This window comes from Phascolarctos cinereus, unplaced genomic scaffold (genome assembly GCF_003287225.1).
Source record: "Phascolarctos cinereus isolate Bilbo 61053 unplaced genomic scaffold, phaCin_HiC Scaffold_9;HRSCAF=440, whole genome shotgun sequence".
NCBI lineage: Eukaryota > Metazoa > Chordata > Mammalia > Diprotodontia > Phascolarctidae > Phascolarctos > Phascolarctos cinereus.
The window spans coordinates 233,184,746-233,203,254 of record NW_027556402.1 but is presented as its reverse complement, the minus strand read 5'-3'; the positions used below and the strand labels follow the sequence as shown (position 1 = coordinate 233,203,254).

General features: G+C 42.0%; 1 protein-coding gene across 1 annotated transcript in view; it reads right to left on the bottom strand.

Annotated features, from left to right (window-relative positions):
* Positions 1-18,509, bottom strand: part of TRIM44 (tripartite motif containing 44) — a 178,307-nt gene that overhangs the window by 111,371 nt on the left and 48,427 nt on the right. The window contains exon 3 of the mRNA XM_020963958.2: positions 3,085-3,324. Coding sequence (XP_020819617.1) covers positions 3,085-3,324 — 240 coding nt within the window. The remainder of the gene's footprint in view (positions 1-3,084; positions 3,325-18,509) is intronic.

The window sequence follows — 18,509 nt, the reverse complement described above, 5'->3', positions numbered from 1 at the left end:
TGTGATACTCTAATACTTATAAGTTATGCATAACATATACTTAAGTATATATGCATATTTGTCCTTTACAGCCATGCACCCATATACACACACACGCATATACTAACACATACGCATACACTTACACATACACATACATATACATACAATCACACACATATACTTACACATACACACACATTCACACATATACACATACATAAACACACATACATACACTCACACAATACACACATACATATACACACATATACACATATACACATATATAGACACATTCACACATAAACACACATATGCTTGCATATATACACATACACATACACATATATACACATACATACAATCATGGACATACACATATACACACATATACACACATACACTTACACATACACACATACATATACATACATATACTTACACATATACATACACATACACTTACACATACACATACACTTATACATACAATCACACAATACACACATGCATGTGCACACATACACATACATATATACACGCATTCACACATAAACACACACATATACACTTATACACATACACTTACACACACACACACACACACACACACACACCCTTTTAATGGAATTCACAATACTGGCAATAATTTTTAAATCCTATATGATGCTATAGGAAAACGAGGACGAAGATTCCCTGGAAGAATGGAATTAACCAGCCCATTTTGAGTCTTTGTTGGATTTCTGCGTTGAGTACACGAGACACGGAGGAAATGTGCTCTGACCAATGAGTTGCCAGATTAGCTGGAACGGGAAGCCATTAGACAACAGTTTATCGAGGTGGCTTTTGCCAGCTGAGCTACTTATTGTTGTTAATAGCTTATTTTATGCATAGCAGGCTCCTGAGGACTGTCTTACCCCTCCCTGGCTAAGAGCAATTCAAACTGGGTTAACAAGCAATGGGGAGACCCTAAATGGCTGGCTAATGTTAGGGAGGGTGACTAAAGAAAAAAACTGAATATCTACGGGAATCACAGAATCTTAGAGGGCAGAAGGGGCAACCTTGGGCAGAGCCCTGGGCCCCTCTGGCCCTCAGTTTCTTCTTACATGTAAGGAGAAGGTAAAATTAAATGACATTCTTAAAGACCCTTTCCAGCTCTAAATCTATGAGAAAATAAAGTCACTTCATGCAAACCCCCTCTTTTTTTAGATGTGGAAACAGGTATAGAGAAGGGCCGGAGGGGGTGGTGGTGATGACTTGCTAGCTTGAAGAAGACAGTGAAAGGGGGCAGCTAGGTGGTGTAGTGGATAGAGCCCTGGCCCTGGATTCAGGAGGTCTTGAGTTCAAATCCGGCCTCAGACACATAACACTTACTAGCTGTGTGACCCTGGGCAAGTCACTTAGCCCCATTGCCTAGCCTAAAAATAAAAAATAAAAAAGAAGACACTGAGAGAGAGAGCTACAACTAGAACTAGAACCCGGGGTTCCCGATCCCTAAGCTATAACTTGAAGCTTCATTTTTAAAACAAATTCAGGGGCAGCTAGGTGGTGCAGCTGGGTGGATAGACCACTGGCCCTGGAATCAGGAGGACCTGAGTTCAAATCTGGCCTCAGACACATAATGCTTGGTAGCTGTGTGACCCTGGGCAAGTTATTTTACCCCATTGCCTAGCCAAAAAAAAAAAAGATTAAAAAAAAATCAACTTCACCATCACTCTACTGTGAGGCAAAGGCCTAGAGCAGGGGAGTCAAACTCAGGGAAAGCAGGCCACTAAACCACGCGTAAGGAGCCCTGCCCAAGGCACAGTGACATAGAAAACCACATACGAACGTTATCTATGTTGTGTTGCATTTTTATCTATTTTCTAAATATTTCCCAATTACATTTTAAGCTGATTCTGGCTCCCCCTCTCAGGTGCATGCTGGAAGTCTCTGTCATAGAGCAGTCAGACCTGAGTTCAAGTCCAGCCTCAGATACTAATTATGTGACTCTTAAAGGCCACTTTACATCAATGAGGCTTTAGGAAAAGCACTCTCTCAGCGACACCTTCATCTTCATCATCATAACTAGCATTTATATAGAGTCTACTATGTGCTCCTTACTGCACTAAGCTCTTTATAAACACCAGCTCACTTGATCCTCACAACTCTTCGAAATAAGGGCTATTATTATCATCCCCATTTTATAGATGAGGAAACTGAGGCATAGAGAAATACAGTGACTTGCCCAAGATGACACAGTGACCTTGTGTGGTGGGAGCACCAGGCTCTCGGATTCCAAATCAAGGACCCTTCCCATTGTCCTCATACCACCTCATGTCATTAAGAATGACTATAGCTCTAGGCGGATTACTCGTCAATCAACCGAGCCATCCTTTCTGTCAGGATCATTTAGAGGACATCTGACTCCTAGGTACCAGTTTCATCCTCTCGCTCTGACTTCCCACTACTGCATTACTCTACAGCTAGTTGCCCTGAAAGACGTGATAGTTATGTGCTGATCCGTCCTCAGCACTAATATCTCCACGGTGCCTTTGTAGGTGCCACCAGAAGAACCCAAGATGCCCTCCTGGCCTCAGCTGGCACAGACTTTCACCTTGCGGCCGTGAAATTTCACAAGATGCAGCTTCTCCCATCATTTCTAAGATCCATCCATCACAAGAAGGGGGAGGGGGAGGCTGAAACATGCTAAGGATTTGGGTTTCCTGGTTGGAAAAATATCCAAAAACATACCCAGGAGGTAGTGGCTTCATCCATGGAAGCCTTCAAGCAAAGACTGGATGATATAGTAGTATGAGAGTAGAGTAAAGACTGGGGATATAGTAGATGGATCTCTTGCCCAGATACAAATGTCTTAGATGGCCTCCAAGGTCCCTTCCTCCGCCTGAATTTCTATGATTTGTGATTCTGGGATCATATAATTTCTACATGCTTATGTGGGCAGAGTATGCTTAAGAGGCCTTTTAGCTTTCTGCTATGGAGATGTGTTTCAATCCTGACAAAAGAATTATCCTCTCAGGGTCCCTAAGTAGGTGTCATAAGCCAAGTTTTCTCCCTCAGGCCCCATGCTACTCGCCATCTGGACACTCTCCTTCCCATTACCTCTGGTTTCATCGAAGCCAGCTCATTGAAGGCATCGAGCTGGTGTCTGATCTCAGCCATCTCTGCCATCAACTTTTCCATGTGGACGTGGATTTCAGCCAGGACCTCCGTCATGTGGGCTGTGGCCACGGCTTCCTGGAGGTCTACCAGGTGAAGGGCCTTCCGCTCCTCCTCACAGACCTGCTGCCGAACCTTGTCAAATTCCTGCTGGATACAGACCTTCATCTCGCTCCGGCTGACCTGCACATTACATGGGCAAGAGGAAACAAGGAGGTGTGTGAACGCAGGAGAAGGGGTGCTCGGCAGAACACTAACCTTGCCTCCTTAGTCACACTAAAAATCACAAGGAATCCCCCACCTCCTCACCCAAATAAGGCTGGGTAGATAGGTTTAAAAAAATCATCAATAACAATCCATTAGCATCTCCTACAAGTTCCCATTAGTCTTCTTCAGACATCTCAGAGTCATAACAATGTTCTGCTTCCAGAGAAAAACACGAGACTAAAGAATCATAATGTAATGTCACCACCATGAAGCCTGCAATCAACCAAAAATTAGTCCCCTGATCAGACATTAAGCATTTATTAAGTGCCTACTAGATACTAGGCACTGGGCAACAGTACTGTGATATGAAGAAAGGCAAAAGATTGTCTCTGTTCTCCAGGAAATCACAATCTAATGAGAGAGAAATCACAAAAACAGCTACATACAAACAAGCTACTTAGGGGATACAATGAAGACAATGACTAGAGAGAAGGCCCTAGCATGAAGGGGCAGTTAGGTGGCACCGTGGATAGAACATCAGGCATGGAATCAAGAAGTCTCATCTTCCTGTGTTCAAATCTGGCCTCAGACCTTTACTAGCCATGTGACTCTCAGCAAGTCATGTAATCCCTGTTTGCCTCCGTTTCCTCAACTGTCAAATGAGCTGGAGAAATAAATGGCAAACTACTCCAGTATCTTTGCGAAGAAAACCCCAAATGTGATCACAAAAAGTCAGACACAACTGAAATGACTCAACAACGAGCAGTATGAAGGGGGATCAGGACAGGCTTCTTCCAGAAGACGGTGTTTTAGCTGTGTCTTAAAAGAAGCCAGAAAAGCCATGAGGTGGACATGAGGAGGGAGTATCCTAGACACTGGGCTGGGCTCTGGGGGTACACAAATCAAAAGGAAATGACGCCTGTCCTCTAGGAGCTTACATAGTATCAGAGAAGACAACACATGCATATATATGCATATTATGCAAAATACATACATAAATAGAAGATAATTTGGGGGGACAGATGCTAGCAGCTGGGGCACCAAACAGGTCTCAAATAGAAGGTGAAGCTTAAATTAAGGATTATAATAGGTGGAAGTGAGAGGGGAGTGTATTCCAGGCATGGGAGGCAGACAGCCTGTGAAAATGTGAAGAGATGGATGGAAGATTGAGAGATACATGTGAAGAACAGTAGATAAGAAGGCCAGCCTAGCTTAGGTGCCATAGAACAGGATTTCCCAATATGGCTCCAGCTCGGACCTGTTCCAAGATCAGTAACCATCAAAGGACTGGATGTTGAAAGAGGCTTTAGAAATAACATAGAGAGGTAGTATGGGCCAGTAGAGAGAGGGCTGGACTTGGCATTTGGAAGACCCGGCTCAGATCCTGACGAGCTTTGTGACCACATTACTTCACTAAATACATGAACTGGACAAGATGACATTTCAAGTCCATTCTTGTATGAGAGCTCAGTATCCTGGACAACTTCCTAAAGCTACAGATTATAGAGAAGTTGCCTATGTGCATTAGTGCAGGAAGTTTCCACACTGAGTGTTCCCTAAACTGATGAAAATAGAGTCTGGATTCTGTCCTCACCACCCCCTCCAAAAAAAAACCCCACACAATTATTATACATACATATGTGTGTGTATATGTACATATATACATACATGTGTGTATACATATCTATCTATATAGAGATATCTATATAGAGAGAGGGGGAAAAGAAAGAAAGGGAAAGGGAAGGGAGAGAGAGAGAGAGAGAGAGAGAGAGAGAGAGAGAGAGAGAGAGAGAGAGAGAGAGAGAGAGAAAAGGAGAAGGGAAAGAGATAAGGAAAAGAAGAGAGAGACAAAGGAAGGGGGAGAGGGAGGGAGAAAGACAGAAAAAGGGAAATGGAGAAAGAAAGAGGGAGACAGAGGGGGAGAGAAAGGGAGAGAGAGACAGAGGCAGACAGAGACAGAGAGAGGTAGAGGGAGGGAGAGGAAGAAAGCTCCTTAAGATTTACAAAGCATTTTATATATACACAGTGTCTCTTCTGAGTTTCACAACAATCCCATGAAGTAGGTTCTGCAGGGATCATTAACCCCATTCCCACTTTACAGAGGAGAAACCTGGGGCTTAGAGAGTTTAGCCAACTTGCCCACGGTCATCAACAGAGATTTGAACCCAGGTCTTCCTGCCTCCACATCCAATACTCCCCCAGCTAAAGTTTGCCTATCACTTACTTCTTGCTACTTCTGACCCTAGAGACTCAGGACCATGGACTGTGGACAGCACAGAAACCCTCAACTGCAGGTGGTCAGTCAGACATCCACCGGTTTTACATGCAAGAAATAGGTTCCATCTCCCTTTAGGACCTACCACACCAGGCTTCCACTGACCCCCTTGGAAGGGGCAAGACCTTTCCAGCTATTTTAAACCTACCTTGCTGAAAATCTTATTAAGCCAGAAGAATACTCAGCTTCCTCTGAGCAAGAACTGAATAGCTATTGCATAAATTCACACTTCCTAAATAGGACGAACCACCCAGTTTCTCCAGGTGCTTTTTCATTCAGTTTTAAGGAGAACAAAAAGAGAAATTCTTTTAAATAGCGGGTTTGTGATTAGGTCATGTAATTCCGTGTGCTTCTGCGGGTTGGCCATTCATTTGCATTTTAACCTTGTTTGCATTTTAATCTACTTTGCCTCATTCAGCCTCTGAGGCTGAAAATGGGTAGGTAAAGAAACAGAAAGGCCCCAGTGAGGGACTCCATTTAGTTACAAAGCATGTGCTGCAGAGATTACCAAAAAAAAAAAAGTCACCTAGCAAAATGAACCCAATAAGACAACTGTGCCATGTTTTGGAAATTTAAAAACTATGCATAGAATGCTGGATTTGGAGTCAAAGCCAATGGGTTTGATTCCCAGATCTGCAACTTACAATTTGTGTGATCCGGGGCAAATCACTTCACCTCTGGGCCTCAGTTTCCTCATCTGTAAAATAAGGGGGTTAGACTAGATTACCTCTAAGATCCCTTCTGGCTTTAAATTAAAGATCTTAGTAAGTATAAGAGTAAGGTGACCTGACAGAAATTAACACTTAAAAAAAGATGCCCCATTATCTCTCTTCTCTAAGGGTCTGTGGCATCCCTTTAAGACTGTGGCTCATCTATAAATCGACAAAGTTATTTCATTAACAGAGGGTTATTTTCAGGGGCTCCCAGACCAATAAGCACATCACCTGAACAACTAATAGTAACAGTAGATCATCTCTGTAGCTCTCAGGATTCAACCTAATCTAATCAATCAATCAATCAATCAACATTGATTAAGCACCTACCATGTGCCAGGCACCGTGCTGGGTTCTGGGGATGCTCACAAAGACACAAACAAAACAGCCCCTCCTTTCTATGTGTCCCTGGGGGACAGCTGTGCCTGCTACAAGGTTCTAGAGGTCTCAGGGCATAGCAATTCTGCCCCCTCCCCAAGGCTGGACAATATTGATTCTAGGTCATCAAGCAAGCAAGGGCTAAATGCGAAGCATACTATTCTGAGTTCTTCCTCATTCTTGGAGGGGCCAGAAGTCTGTAGACCCTACTTACCTCTCCAAACTTCTGTACTGTAATTCTCTTCACACTTTTTCTGTATCAACGAAACAGACCTCTGGAACCTGATTCCCAACCTCCTTTAAGGAGTTTACTTTCTATTAAGGTGACACAAATATGTCCAAGTAAGTAGGTGCAAGGTGACCTGAAGAGAGTCAGGGTGCTAACAGAGGACATGTTCACATAGCAGGTGAACACCTAGGCTGAGCCTTGAATGAAGGCTAAGAATTCTAGTAAAGATCAAAGTGTCCAGGGAATGCATTCCAAGCAAAGGGCCAGCCTATGCCAACATACAGAGCAAAGTACTTTACAAATATTATCTCATTTTATCCTCATAATAACCTTGAATAGCAGATATTATTTTTTATTATTTCCATTTTGCAGTGGAGAAAATCGAAGTAGATAGAGGTGAAATGACTTTCCCAGAGTCTCACTCCTACTAATGTCTCAGGGCGAATTTGAAATTAGGTCTTTCTGAATCCGAGTCTGGTCATACAGCTAGTAAACATCTGAGGCTGGATTTGATCTCAGTCTTCCTGAACCTAGGTCTAGGGTTTTATCCTCTGCTCCACCTAACTGCCTCTTAGAGCACTGCATATAGAGTCAGGAAGACCTGAATTCAAATCCAGCCTTAGACGATTACTAGCTGCGTGATCCTAGAGAAGTCATTTAAGTTCTGTCTGCCTCAGTTTCCTCATCTGTGAAATGGGGATAATAAGAGCACCTACTTCTCAGAGTTGTCTTGAGGAGCAAATGAGATAATAATTAGAGAGCGCTTAGCACACTGCCTGGGACATAGGACTATATAAGTGTTAGCTATCATTCCTGGGTGCCTACCATTCGTCTATCCCAAGACCAAATTTAAAATTAAATTCACTCTCACGACTGTATATCTGGTCACTTCTGAATTATTTCTCCCTGTTTGTTTACCAGCCCTGTTCTATGTCTCCTGGGGTAACGTTTCTTTATGGGAAGGGGCAACAGCAGCAACAGCCTTCCCCAGGAGCCTTTATCCCTGGGCAAGTCATCCTTACTACCCCTGTCAGATGTGGGAAAATGGGTTAGGTAATACACAGAGACCGGCCTAGAAGAGTCTGGGGATCGGGAAAGTGGAGTGTGCGTTCATTAAGTCCACTTGGCCTCGGGCTACACAGTACGGGGGAGAGCTAGGGAGAGGACAGGGCTGTGAGATGAATTTCCTGGAGTGCTAGCAAGAGGCGGAGAGGGTCTAGGCATGATATTGAGAGCACAGAATGTGACTGCAAGAAGGGCACTAAAGGACAGTGAAGTGAGAAATCAGAGAAATGAGAGCTTTGGAGAGTCTAAGTTGTATCTGTCTCCATCCTTATTTCAGACCATTTAGGGTTATTTACAAGGGCATGGAGGGAAAAAGTAGAGAAGAGGTATTGATGGGGTATAGATAGAACCAAGGCCTGGTGTCTTGGAATAAGCAACAGATCTGTAATCAGAAACCTGGGTTGAAATCCTGGCAGTTCTGACACTTACCAGCAAGGTGACTGTGGGCAAGTCAATTAACCTCTGGCCCTTAATTTCTCCATTTGTAAAATGAAGCAAATATTCTTTGCATTTTGTCTTTCAATTGTGCTATTTAGTACAATGTGAAAGAGTTCTTGCCCTGGTGCCAGAAGACCTGAGTTCAGATGCCAGCTCTGCCCCTTGTTAGTTGTGTGACCTGGACCTCAGTTTCCTCATCTGAGAAATGAAGGGTTGGACTGGGTGATGGCTAAAGTCGAAAGATGTTTCTTTTTCTCTCTTTCTTTCTCCTCATCTCCCTCCCTCCTCCTTCTTCAAATTGGCAAAAATGACAAAAGATGGGGATAGTCAATGTTGGAAGAACTGGAGAAAGGCACGCTAAAGCACTGTTGCTGGGGCTGCAGATTAGTGCAGCCATTTTGGAAAACAATTTTGAATTATGTAAATATAGTGGCTAATCTGTCCATACCCTTTGATCCAGAGATTCTACTGCCAGGCATATACTCCGAAGAAGGTCACTGACAAAAAGGAAGGTCCCCATAGACATTAAAATATTTATGGTGGAACTTTTTTGTGGAAACAAAGTAGATTTCCATTGATTGGGGAAACAGCAAAACAAATTGAGTTATGAATGGAGTGGGATATTACTGTACTATAAGAAACAGCAAATATGATGGATATTGGGAAGCACAGGAAAGACTTGCATGTAGATAGAAGTGAGAGAAACCAAGAAAAACAGCATGCACAGTGACTAAGGTGATATAAATGCAAAGAGCAACTGTCAGAAACGTATTGAAAATTAATGCTGCAAAATTACAAAGCTTGGCCCCAAGGAAGAGAGATGAGAAGACATCTCCTTCCCCTGCTTTGCAGAGATGAGGAGTCCCTGGCTGAGAGATTTATTTCATGTTTTGGTTGTTCTTACTGATTTTTCTCTTCCTCCTTTCCTTTTTTTAAAAACACCTTTGCTATATTCAAATGGTTCTTTGGGAAGGGAGAGAGGAAGAGGTAAAGGAGGAAATTTGGGGAAGGTAAAAACAAAAGATGTCAACAAAACTTGTTTTGAAATAAAATAACTGAAAATGGCAGAGTAGAGAAGCGCTCGGCTGAGCTCTCTCAACATTCCCCTCCAAACAATTTTAAAACAAAATCAATTCCTGGAGTGTCAGAGCCAACAAAACATCAGAGTAAGACATCTTTCCATCCCAGGAGAACATAGGAGGTTGGAAAGAAAGATCTGTGACTGGGAGGCTGGCCTGGAAGCCATATGGATGGAACACCCATGGTGGGACTTGGTGGGAGCAACAGAAGCAGCAGCAGCTTTGGAAGCTGTCAAGCCAGAGATGGAGGGGAACAGAAAGAGTACCCCTGTGCTAGCACCAAATGCGGGACCAGATGCTATTTGGCAAATCCATTATCTATACTCACTTCTGGGTCAAAGTTCAAAAATGGAGAGGAGCACTTTCTGTCAAGAGGGAGAGCTTATTATCTTGTTTATTTTCTTCCTTTGCTCTCATTTTTAACCTAATTTTCATCTATCACCCTTATTTCATTTTGAAAATAATTTTTTAGTTCTTCCAGGAATTTTTTTTTTTGCTAGTATCCAATCCACATTTTCCTTTGAGGTTTTGCTTGTAGCTGTTTTGAGTTCTGTGTCTCCTAAGTGTGTATCTTGCTCTTCCCTATCATCATAGCAGCTTTTATGGTCAGGTTCTTTTTGTTGTTGTTTGCTCATTTTTCCACCCTCTATCAGATTTTTGACTTTATAATAAAGTTGGGCCCTGTTTCTGGCTTTGTGGGGAAGGGGCACTCTCTAAATCTTCAGGCTTTTTCCAAACTGCTGTTTTCAACTGGTTCCAGTGGTTTGGAAGTTTTCAGTGCTTCCAAGGTGTTGTGATCTGGGGGGAGGTGTGGTTGCTGCTCTCTTGGTCTGAACTCTGTTTCTTACCCAGAAAAGGTCCTTGATCCCTTAGAATTGCAATTGATACTGCTCCTAAGGGCCCCTGCTCCTTGGGACCGGATACGATACTGTTCCTCAGGCCCCTTTTTCCCTTGGGGTTGCAAGTGATACTATTATTCTTCAGGGTCCCTGAACCCTTGTGACCATAGTAATCTAGCATTTGACAAACACAAAGATCTAAGATTTGGGAGTAAAAACTCACCATTTGACAATTGTTGGAAAAATTAAAAAGCAGTTTGGTAAAAACTAGGTGTAGACCAATATCTCACACCATATGCCAAGATAAGGTCTAAATGTGATTTAGACACAAAAGGTGATATCATAAGTAAATTAAGGGAGCATGGAAAATAATTTTGATTACATGAAATTAAAAAGGTTTCGTACAAACAAAACTAATGCAGCCAAAGTTAGAATGAAAACAGGAAACTGGGGGGGGCAGTTTACAGGAAGTTTCTCTAATAGAGGCCTCATTTCTCAGATATATAAGGAACTGAGTCAAATTTAGAAAGCTAAGAACCATTACGCAGTTAATACATGGTCAAAGGCAGTTTTCAGAAGAAGAAGAAATCAAAAGTTTTTATTAGTCACATGAAAAAAATATTCTAAATCACTACTGGCTAGAAAAAATGAAAATTCAAACTCTGAAGTACCATTTCACACCTATCAGATTGGCTAACGTGATAGAAATGGAAAATGGAAGAGATGTGGAAATATTGGAACACTAATGCTTTGTTGGTAGAGTTGTGATTAATCCAACCATTCTGGAGAACAATTCAGAACCACACCCAAAAAGTTGTGAAACTGTCCATACCCTTTGACCCAGCAATACCGCTACAAGGTCTGTCGCCCAAAGAGATCAAAGAAAGGGGGAAAAGAACTATTTGCACAAAAACAGTTATAGCAGCTCTTCTTTGGGTGTCAAAGAATTGAAAATCAAGGGGATGCCCATTAATTGGGGAATGGCTGAATGAGTTGTGGCATAGAAATGTGATGGAATATTATTGTGCTATAAGAAGTAATGAGCAGGATGGTTTCAGAAAAATCTGGGAAGACTTATATGAACTGATGCAAAGTGAAGTGTGCAGAACCAGGAGATCATTGTACACAGTAATAGCATTATTGTAAGGATGATCAACTGTGAAAGACTAGCTACTTTGATCAAGACAATGATCCAAAAAAATTCCATGTTGAAAAATGATCTATTCACCTCCATGGAGAGAATTGATGAATGCAGGTTGAAGCATATTTTTTTTTCACTTTCTCTATTTTTCTTTTTTTTTGTTTGTGTTTTCTTTTGCAACATGGCTAATATGGAAATATATGTTGCATGACCTCATATGTATAATCAATAACAAATTGCTTGTCTTCTCGAGGAAGGGGAAAGGGTGGGAGGGAGGGAGAGAATTTAGAGATCAAAATGTTAAAAATTGAATGTTAAAATGTTTTTATGTGTAATTAGGAAATATTTAATGAAATAAAAATATATTAAAAATAAAAACAACTGTGCAAAAGCAGGAGTTTTTTTTTAAAAGGTAGTGAGGTCCCCATTACTAGACGTCTTCATATGGTGGGTAAACGACCACTGGTAAGGAAATCCTCTGTGGGTACAGATTAATCAATCAGCCTATCCCAACTCTAGAGAGTATAAGGTTCTCTGACTCCCAGTCTAGTCACACAATCTGCTTTCTAATCTCCGAGCTTCTAAAAGCAGATAGATAATTTAGTGAACAGAACACTGGACTTAGAGTCAGGGAGACCTGAGTTCAATTTCTACTTGTCGGGGAGCAAAGAACAAGCATTTACATAAGACCTACTATGTGCCAAGTACCATGCTAGGTGCTTTACAAATATTCTTTCATTTGGTTCTCACAATAACCTCTGAGGTGGGTGCTATTACTACCCCATTTTACAGTTGAAGAAACTGAGGTAGACAGAGACTAAGTGACTTGCCCAGGGTCGTACAACTAGTAAGTGTATGAGGCCACATTTGACCTCAGGTCTTCCTGACTCCAATTCTAGCACTCTGCCCATTGCTTCACTCACTACTTATTAGTTCTGTGATCCTAAGAAGGTGACTTAATCACTCTGCCTCAGTTTCCTCATCTGTAAAGTAGGGATAATAACAGCATCTACACAGGGCTGTTTGAAGATCAACCAAGATAGTATTTGTAAAGTGTTCTCTACATAAATGTTAGCTATTATTATTAACTATTATTATAGGATAGAAGCAAAGAAGGTAGAGAAATTGGGAAAAAAGGAAGAGAAAAAGGAAAATCATCTATAAAATGAGGGCATTGGACTAGATGATCCCCAACATCTCTCGCACTTCTAAATCTGTGTCCTAAGAAAACTAAGGTGGAGCAAGGAGGTAAATTTAGCAAACAATGTTTAATGTTTGTTTAAAAAATGGAGGCCTGTCACATCGTGGGGTTTGGGTAATAACAAGGCAAAAAAAAAACTTGCCATGAAATAAGACCCCTTAATGCACGTTCCCAGCTCATGCCATGCATGACCACCCCAGGCCTGACCCTCAGAAATCCATCCACCCAGGGCAGGTGACCTCCATAGTGAAGAAATGAGGGGCGAGAAAGTGGTGTTATTAATGTCCCTGCAAATTCTGTATCAGATTGAGAACTGTGATTTGTGTTTATTTTTAAAAGGCCTTTTTATTTTTAGTGTGACAATTTCAGGGCTGTATGTTTTATAGTGATGATTTATCAGAGGCTATATACCCTTGAAATAAATTAAACATCGTTTCTCAGTAGAGAAATGTCTCAACAGAGAGAATTTTAGCTTATGGAAGAACTTTTCAGAATGTCTCCAAAAGCCTTCTAGCTCCCGTGAACTGACACTGAGTGGAAGTACAACTGGGAGATCAATTTATATGATGGTGTTCCTGCTGTAATATGATGGGAAAATATGACACGGTATGGTAAGGCATGGTATGGTATGACATGACATGACATGATACGATATATAATGTAATATAAAAGTTGGACATGACTGAAGCAACTTAACAATGAAAAAACATAATATAACAACACGATATAATAATATATAAACAATTTACAATAATATAAAGGAAAAAACTGAAAGACTTCAGAATTCTGATCAATATAGAGACTAATCATAACTTCAGAGGACTGATGGTGAAGCCAGCCTCCTCCTTGTCACAGAGGTGGTAGACTACAGGGGCAGAAGAAGGCATATATTGAAAAATAAGAGTGGTGGAGGAAAGAGATAAGAACATTAATAAAACATCTTTAAAAAATCTTCACTGTTCCAAAGGACTAAAATTGGAGATGAAAATGAGAAAATAAAGGATAGCCTATTTAACTAGACCATACACACACACACACACACACACACACACACACACACACACACACACGAATGTGAATGTAGTTAAGCCAACATCACAGTTTAGAAAGGTGTAGACCAGTCAGGCCAGAGCCTGTGAAGAAAGATGTTTTGTATGCTTTTATTTTAATCCTCTATTTTGTACCGACTAAGACTAAATGAGTATTTCAATAGGAAACTTTTAAGAATGTCAAGAGAAGGAGGAAAGAGAATTGAGGGGAGAGAAGTTGGTGCCATTATACTCATGTACTTTCCTCCTGGCCCTGTTCTTTTTTGAGGGTAAAGGGATCTCAAAGCTAGAAGTGTCCTTGGCCTTCATCCACTCCAGTCCATTCCTGAACAAGTCCTTCTACAATATACCCAACAAGGAGTCATCCAATCTGTTTATGAAGACCTCCAATGATGTTTACTGCTCCCTAAAGCAGCACGTTTCACTTTAGGATAGCTCTTATTTTGGAGAAGCCAATCTATACCTCTCTGAAACATCATTGTTCCTTTTTCTGCCCCATTGGGTCCAGTCTCTCTTCCATGTCACAACACTTCACATGCTTGATGACAGTTACCACATGTCCACTAAGTCTTCCTTGTCCAGGTTAAACATCACCAATTCACAGAGTCTCTGAGTTAGAGGGGACTAGCTAGCCATTTAATTCAACCCAGTTAGTCAACAAGCATTTATTAAGGACTATGTGCCAGGGCACTGTAAAAAAATATATATATACATACACACACACACACACACACACACACACACACATATATATATATATATATATATATACAATTTTTTTTAAAGGCAAAAACAGTTCCTGCTCTCAAAGACCTTACATTCTAAAGGACATAAATGAGAAAGAATCTTCTCTACAACATGTCTGACAACTGGCCATCCAGAATTTGCTCAAAGACTAAGAAGCAACCCACTATCTCACAAGGAAGCCAATTTCACTTTTGGAGAATTAGAACAAAGGGAAATTCATCAGACCTACTTTTGGCTCTTTCCAATTTCCATCTATTCCTTGTTAGTATGAATTAGTGAAAATAGTCTCATGTGTTCTAATAGGAAGGGGTCAAAATGAAATGAAGCAGTCCCATAAATGTGTTTCTGAAACCCACTTTCATCACGTTAGGAGTAGAAAGCCTGGGAGGTTCCAAGGGGGATTGAAAGATGAGGTGAGGTCAAGTTGGGTCTGTGCAAGGGACAGTAAGGATCACAATGGCTACCTAGCTCCTTCCTGGTTTCCATTGTAGTTCTACAGCTATAAAGGACCTTGGAGGCAATCTAGTCCAAACATCCCATTTTACAGATGAGAGAATTGAAGTGATTTGCCCACAGTTAAACAGGTGGTCAACCACTACCATAATGCTACCGAAACGGAATTGATCCAAATCGACAGCTGCTCTTTTGAAGATAAGTGGACCCCTTTCCCCCTTACTTTAGTTTACTATCCTGAAAGCCACTATGACTTTTGGGGGGCCATTTTGGGCTCCCTTGGGATTTGTTCTGCTCTAGGATCTCCAAGACTTTTGAGGGTGATTGTGTAGTAGGACTGTGTGCTCCCCTTCCTCCAGCCTCCCCCCCAAATCCACTAAGTTTGGATCATAGATTTAGACTTGAAATAAATCTCAGAGATAATCTAGTCTAGTCCCATCATTTCCCAAATGAGGGAAACTGAGGTCTGGAAGGTAAAAAAGATCACTCATCTGGGTCCATATTATCATCCTCTGGATCAAACGTAAGCTCTTTGAAGGCCAGGGCTGTTTCATTCTTGTCCTTACATCCCCAGCACCTAAAGCAGTGACTGGCACACAGAAAACACTTAATAAATACCTGTTGAATTAAATGGGGGTGAAAGGAAAGAGGGAATGTGCAAAAGGCAAGATAGAGTTCCAAGTTCCAAGATAGAGACATTACCAAAATGTACCGCATGAGAGTTGAATGAGAGAGAGGATCAAAGATTCAGAGCTTGAAGGGACCTTCCAAGCCTTTACAGACAAGGAAGGGGAGATGAGTGATGGTTCCAAGGTTAAACAAGTTCCCTGGCAGAACCGGCACCACCACAGGAGATGCAGGAGTTAGAGTCTGTTGAATCCAACTTCTTCATTTTACAGATGAGGAAACTGAGGCACAGAGAAACCAAATGACTTCCCTGGTCATCAAGATAGTAAGTGTCTGAGGCAGGATTTGAACCCAGATCTGCATGCCTTCAAATCAAATGCCTTATCCACCAGCCTAACCCACCTTTTTATTTTCCATATGAGCCTCAGAAACATGAAGGGGCTTGGCCAAGGTCACTCAGCCAGTTAAGAGGCAGTGGGATAACTGGGACACCAAAAAACTTGACCTCTGGTGTATCTGGACCTCTTACAATCCACCCCCTTCCTTTCAACCTAGTCCGGAGTCCTCCAATTCAATAGATCTCAATCTCACAATCCTGTTAGCCAATATACCACCCACCATTATTTCTTCACCACCCTCAGACCCTGGAAGGATGGATTTGCATTTGAAGAGTTGAGTCTCATTCCCTTGTTTTCCTTCCCTTCTAGTATTTAACAGTTCCAAGCCTAGCCAAACTCGAGGGGCTCTCCAATGAGCACTTTAGACATACATAATTAAGCACATAAAACCCTGAATTAAGAGCATGCACTCCAGAACAGAGCACCTCACTCACACTGTGCTTCGTCTCCCTGGGCTAGGTGCCATTAACCCCGGCTTCATTGCTGTTCCAGATTAGGTCGAGGCTACAATAGCTAACAGGAGTACAAAGGCCTGGAAACTCGGGGGTCTCAGGAAGGATCACATCCACGATGGGCTATTGGGGTGAATCAGAGGATAGGAGGCGGGAGGAAAGCACATCAGCAGTGCAACTAAACTCTTCACTTCAGAAAGGCCAATCCCATTAGTCAGACATCGCTTTGGACACAAGCAGCCTCCCTCCAAGATGAGCTCAGAGCCAAAGGATGGGTGGGGAGGGGGACTGAAAGAATCCAGTTACAAAGGAGAGCCCAGGCCAACCGTCTCATTCTTGGCTTAGATGAGCAGGTCACTGTTCAGAGAAAGAAAAGCCATAAAGAGAATTTTTCTTTCAAGATGGTTCAAGATGTCTTCACTCCCACAAGCAAGGGCCCCCGGCCCAGACCTTTCTCTAGGGGTTGCAATGGCTCAGTCTCTAGAATCCTTTCTAAAGTTCTCCTACTCAGCCCAGTCAGATGGGGAGGGTCTCCTGGAGAGGAGAGGAATTTCCTTGATGGCTGAACCAGGAGTGTCCTGGTTCATTGAGGGATCAGACAATCTGGCTTTGTACTCACCTGGTTAAAAAAAAACACCAAACAACACAACCAATCTCAGGAAACAGCTGTCTGGAAGCTGAGCAGGTGTGAATGCTAACTTTGACCCTGTCACCTACTTTCTGGGAAGTGTTGGAAAGATCCCTGGGCATCCGAATGAATAGGGGTGTTAGCCTCAACTGCAGAATGGAGACATGGGAGGAGGACCCATCAGCTATTTGTGATTAAAAGTGAGTCTCCCTCATCTTCCTTCATGGGTCCCAGCCAAGTTTCCTCACTTTTCACCAGCTATCTATTCACCAGCTTGTATTTGAATCAGAGCACCAAAGCATTTTTATCTCAGCTGAAACAGATGACAGAGACCACCAATTACTTAGCCTGGGCTGTGGAGACCTGTCTTTTACTTTATTAAGTGCCTACATATGTTGTTTTTATTATGTGCCTACATGTGTTGTCTTTCCCGATTAGATCCTTGTGAGCAAGAATGGTTTGCTTTATTTATTTGTATTTCTACCACTTATCACAGGGCTTGGCACATAATAAGCATTTAACACATGCTTTTTAATTCATTCACAGTGTCCTGGATTCTACCCATATGCAGAGACTTGTCAAGTCAAATCCATAATCATTTGTTACATACTTTCTATGGCACTATGCTAAGTGCCAGAAACTTAAGTGAAAAAACCAGAAAGTCAGTGTTCTCCCTCAAGGAACTTACATTCTAATGGGGAAAGAAACTGGCAAAGAGAGAGAGAGAAAGAGAGACAGAGACAGAGAGAGAGAGAGAGAGAGAGAGAGAGAGAGAGAGAGAGAGAGAGAGAGAGATGCAACAAATGAAGGTAGCATGGTGGAGAAAGAAGTCCAGAGAGACAGGAGTGGAATGAAGACATAGACAAGACTGGCCTGGGCTCCTTCTTTAAAATGGAGGTTCCAGGAGGAACTGACCATTTGGAGGAAGGAGCAGGAGGGGCAAGGGGATGAGGCTGCTGGGGAAAGGCAGAGAAAGTCATCTAGAAAGTCAGGAGCAGATGGTGGAGAGGTTGAAAGAAAAAATGTCCTCTGGGAATTCACGAGGGAAAATGAGAAAAAGTGGAGATGAAGTATTCCTTTGAAAATCAAGAAATCTACTTCCTAGCCTTCTGAGAAAGAAGAAAAAAGTCCAGAGAGTCAGGAGCAGAGGGTGGAGAGGTGGAAGGAAAGAATGTCCTCTGGGAATTCATGAGGGAAAATGAGAAAAAGTGGAGATGAAACATTCCTTTGAAAATCAAGAAATCTACTTCCTAGCTGTCTGACACTGGGAGTCTAGAAGACCTCATTTGGAATCACACTTTGATACTTACTACCTGTGTGGCTATGGGCAAGTCATCTATTTAATCTCTCAGGGCCTCTATAAAATGATGAGTTGTTCTGGGGATCAAATGAGATAATACAGGCAGAGCTCTTTAAAAACCATAAAATGAAAAGCTCTTTTACTGATGA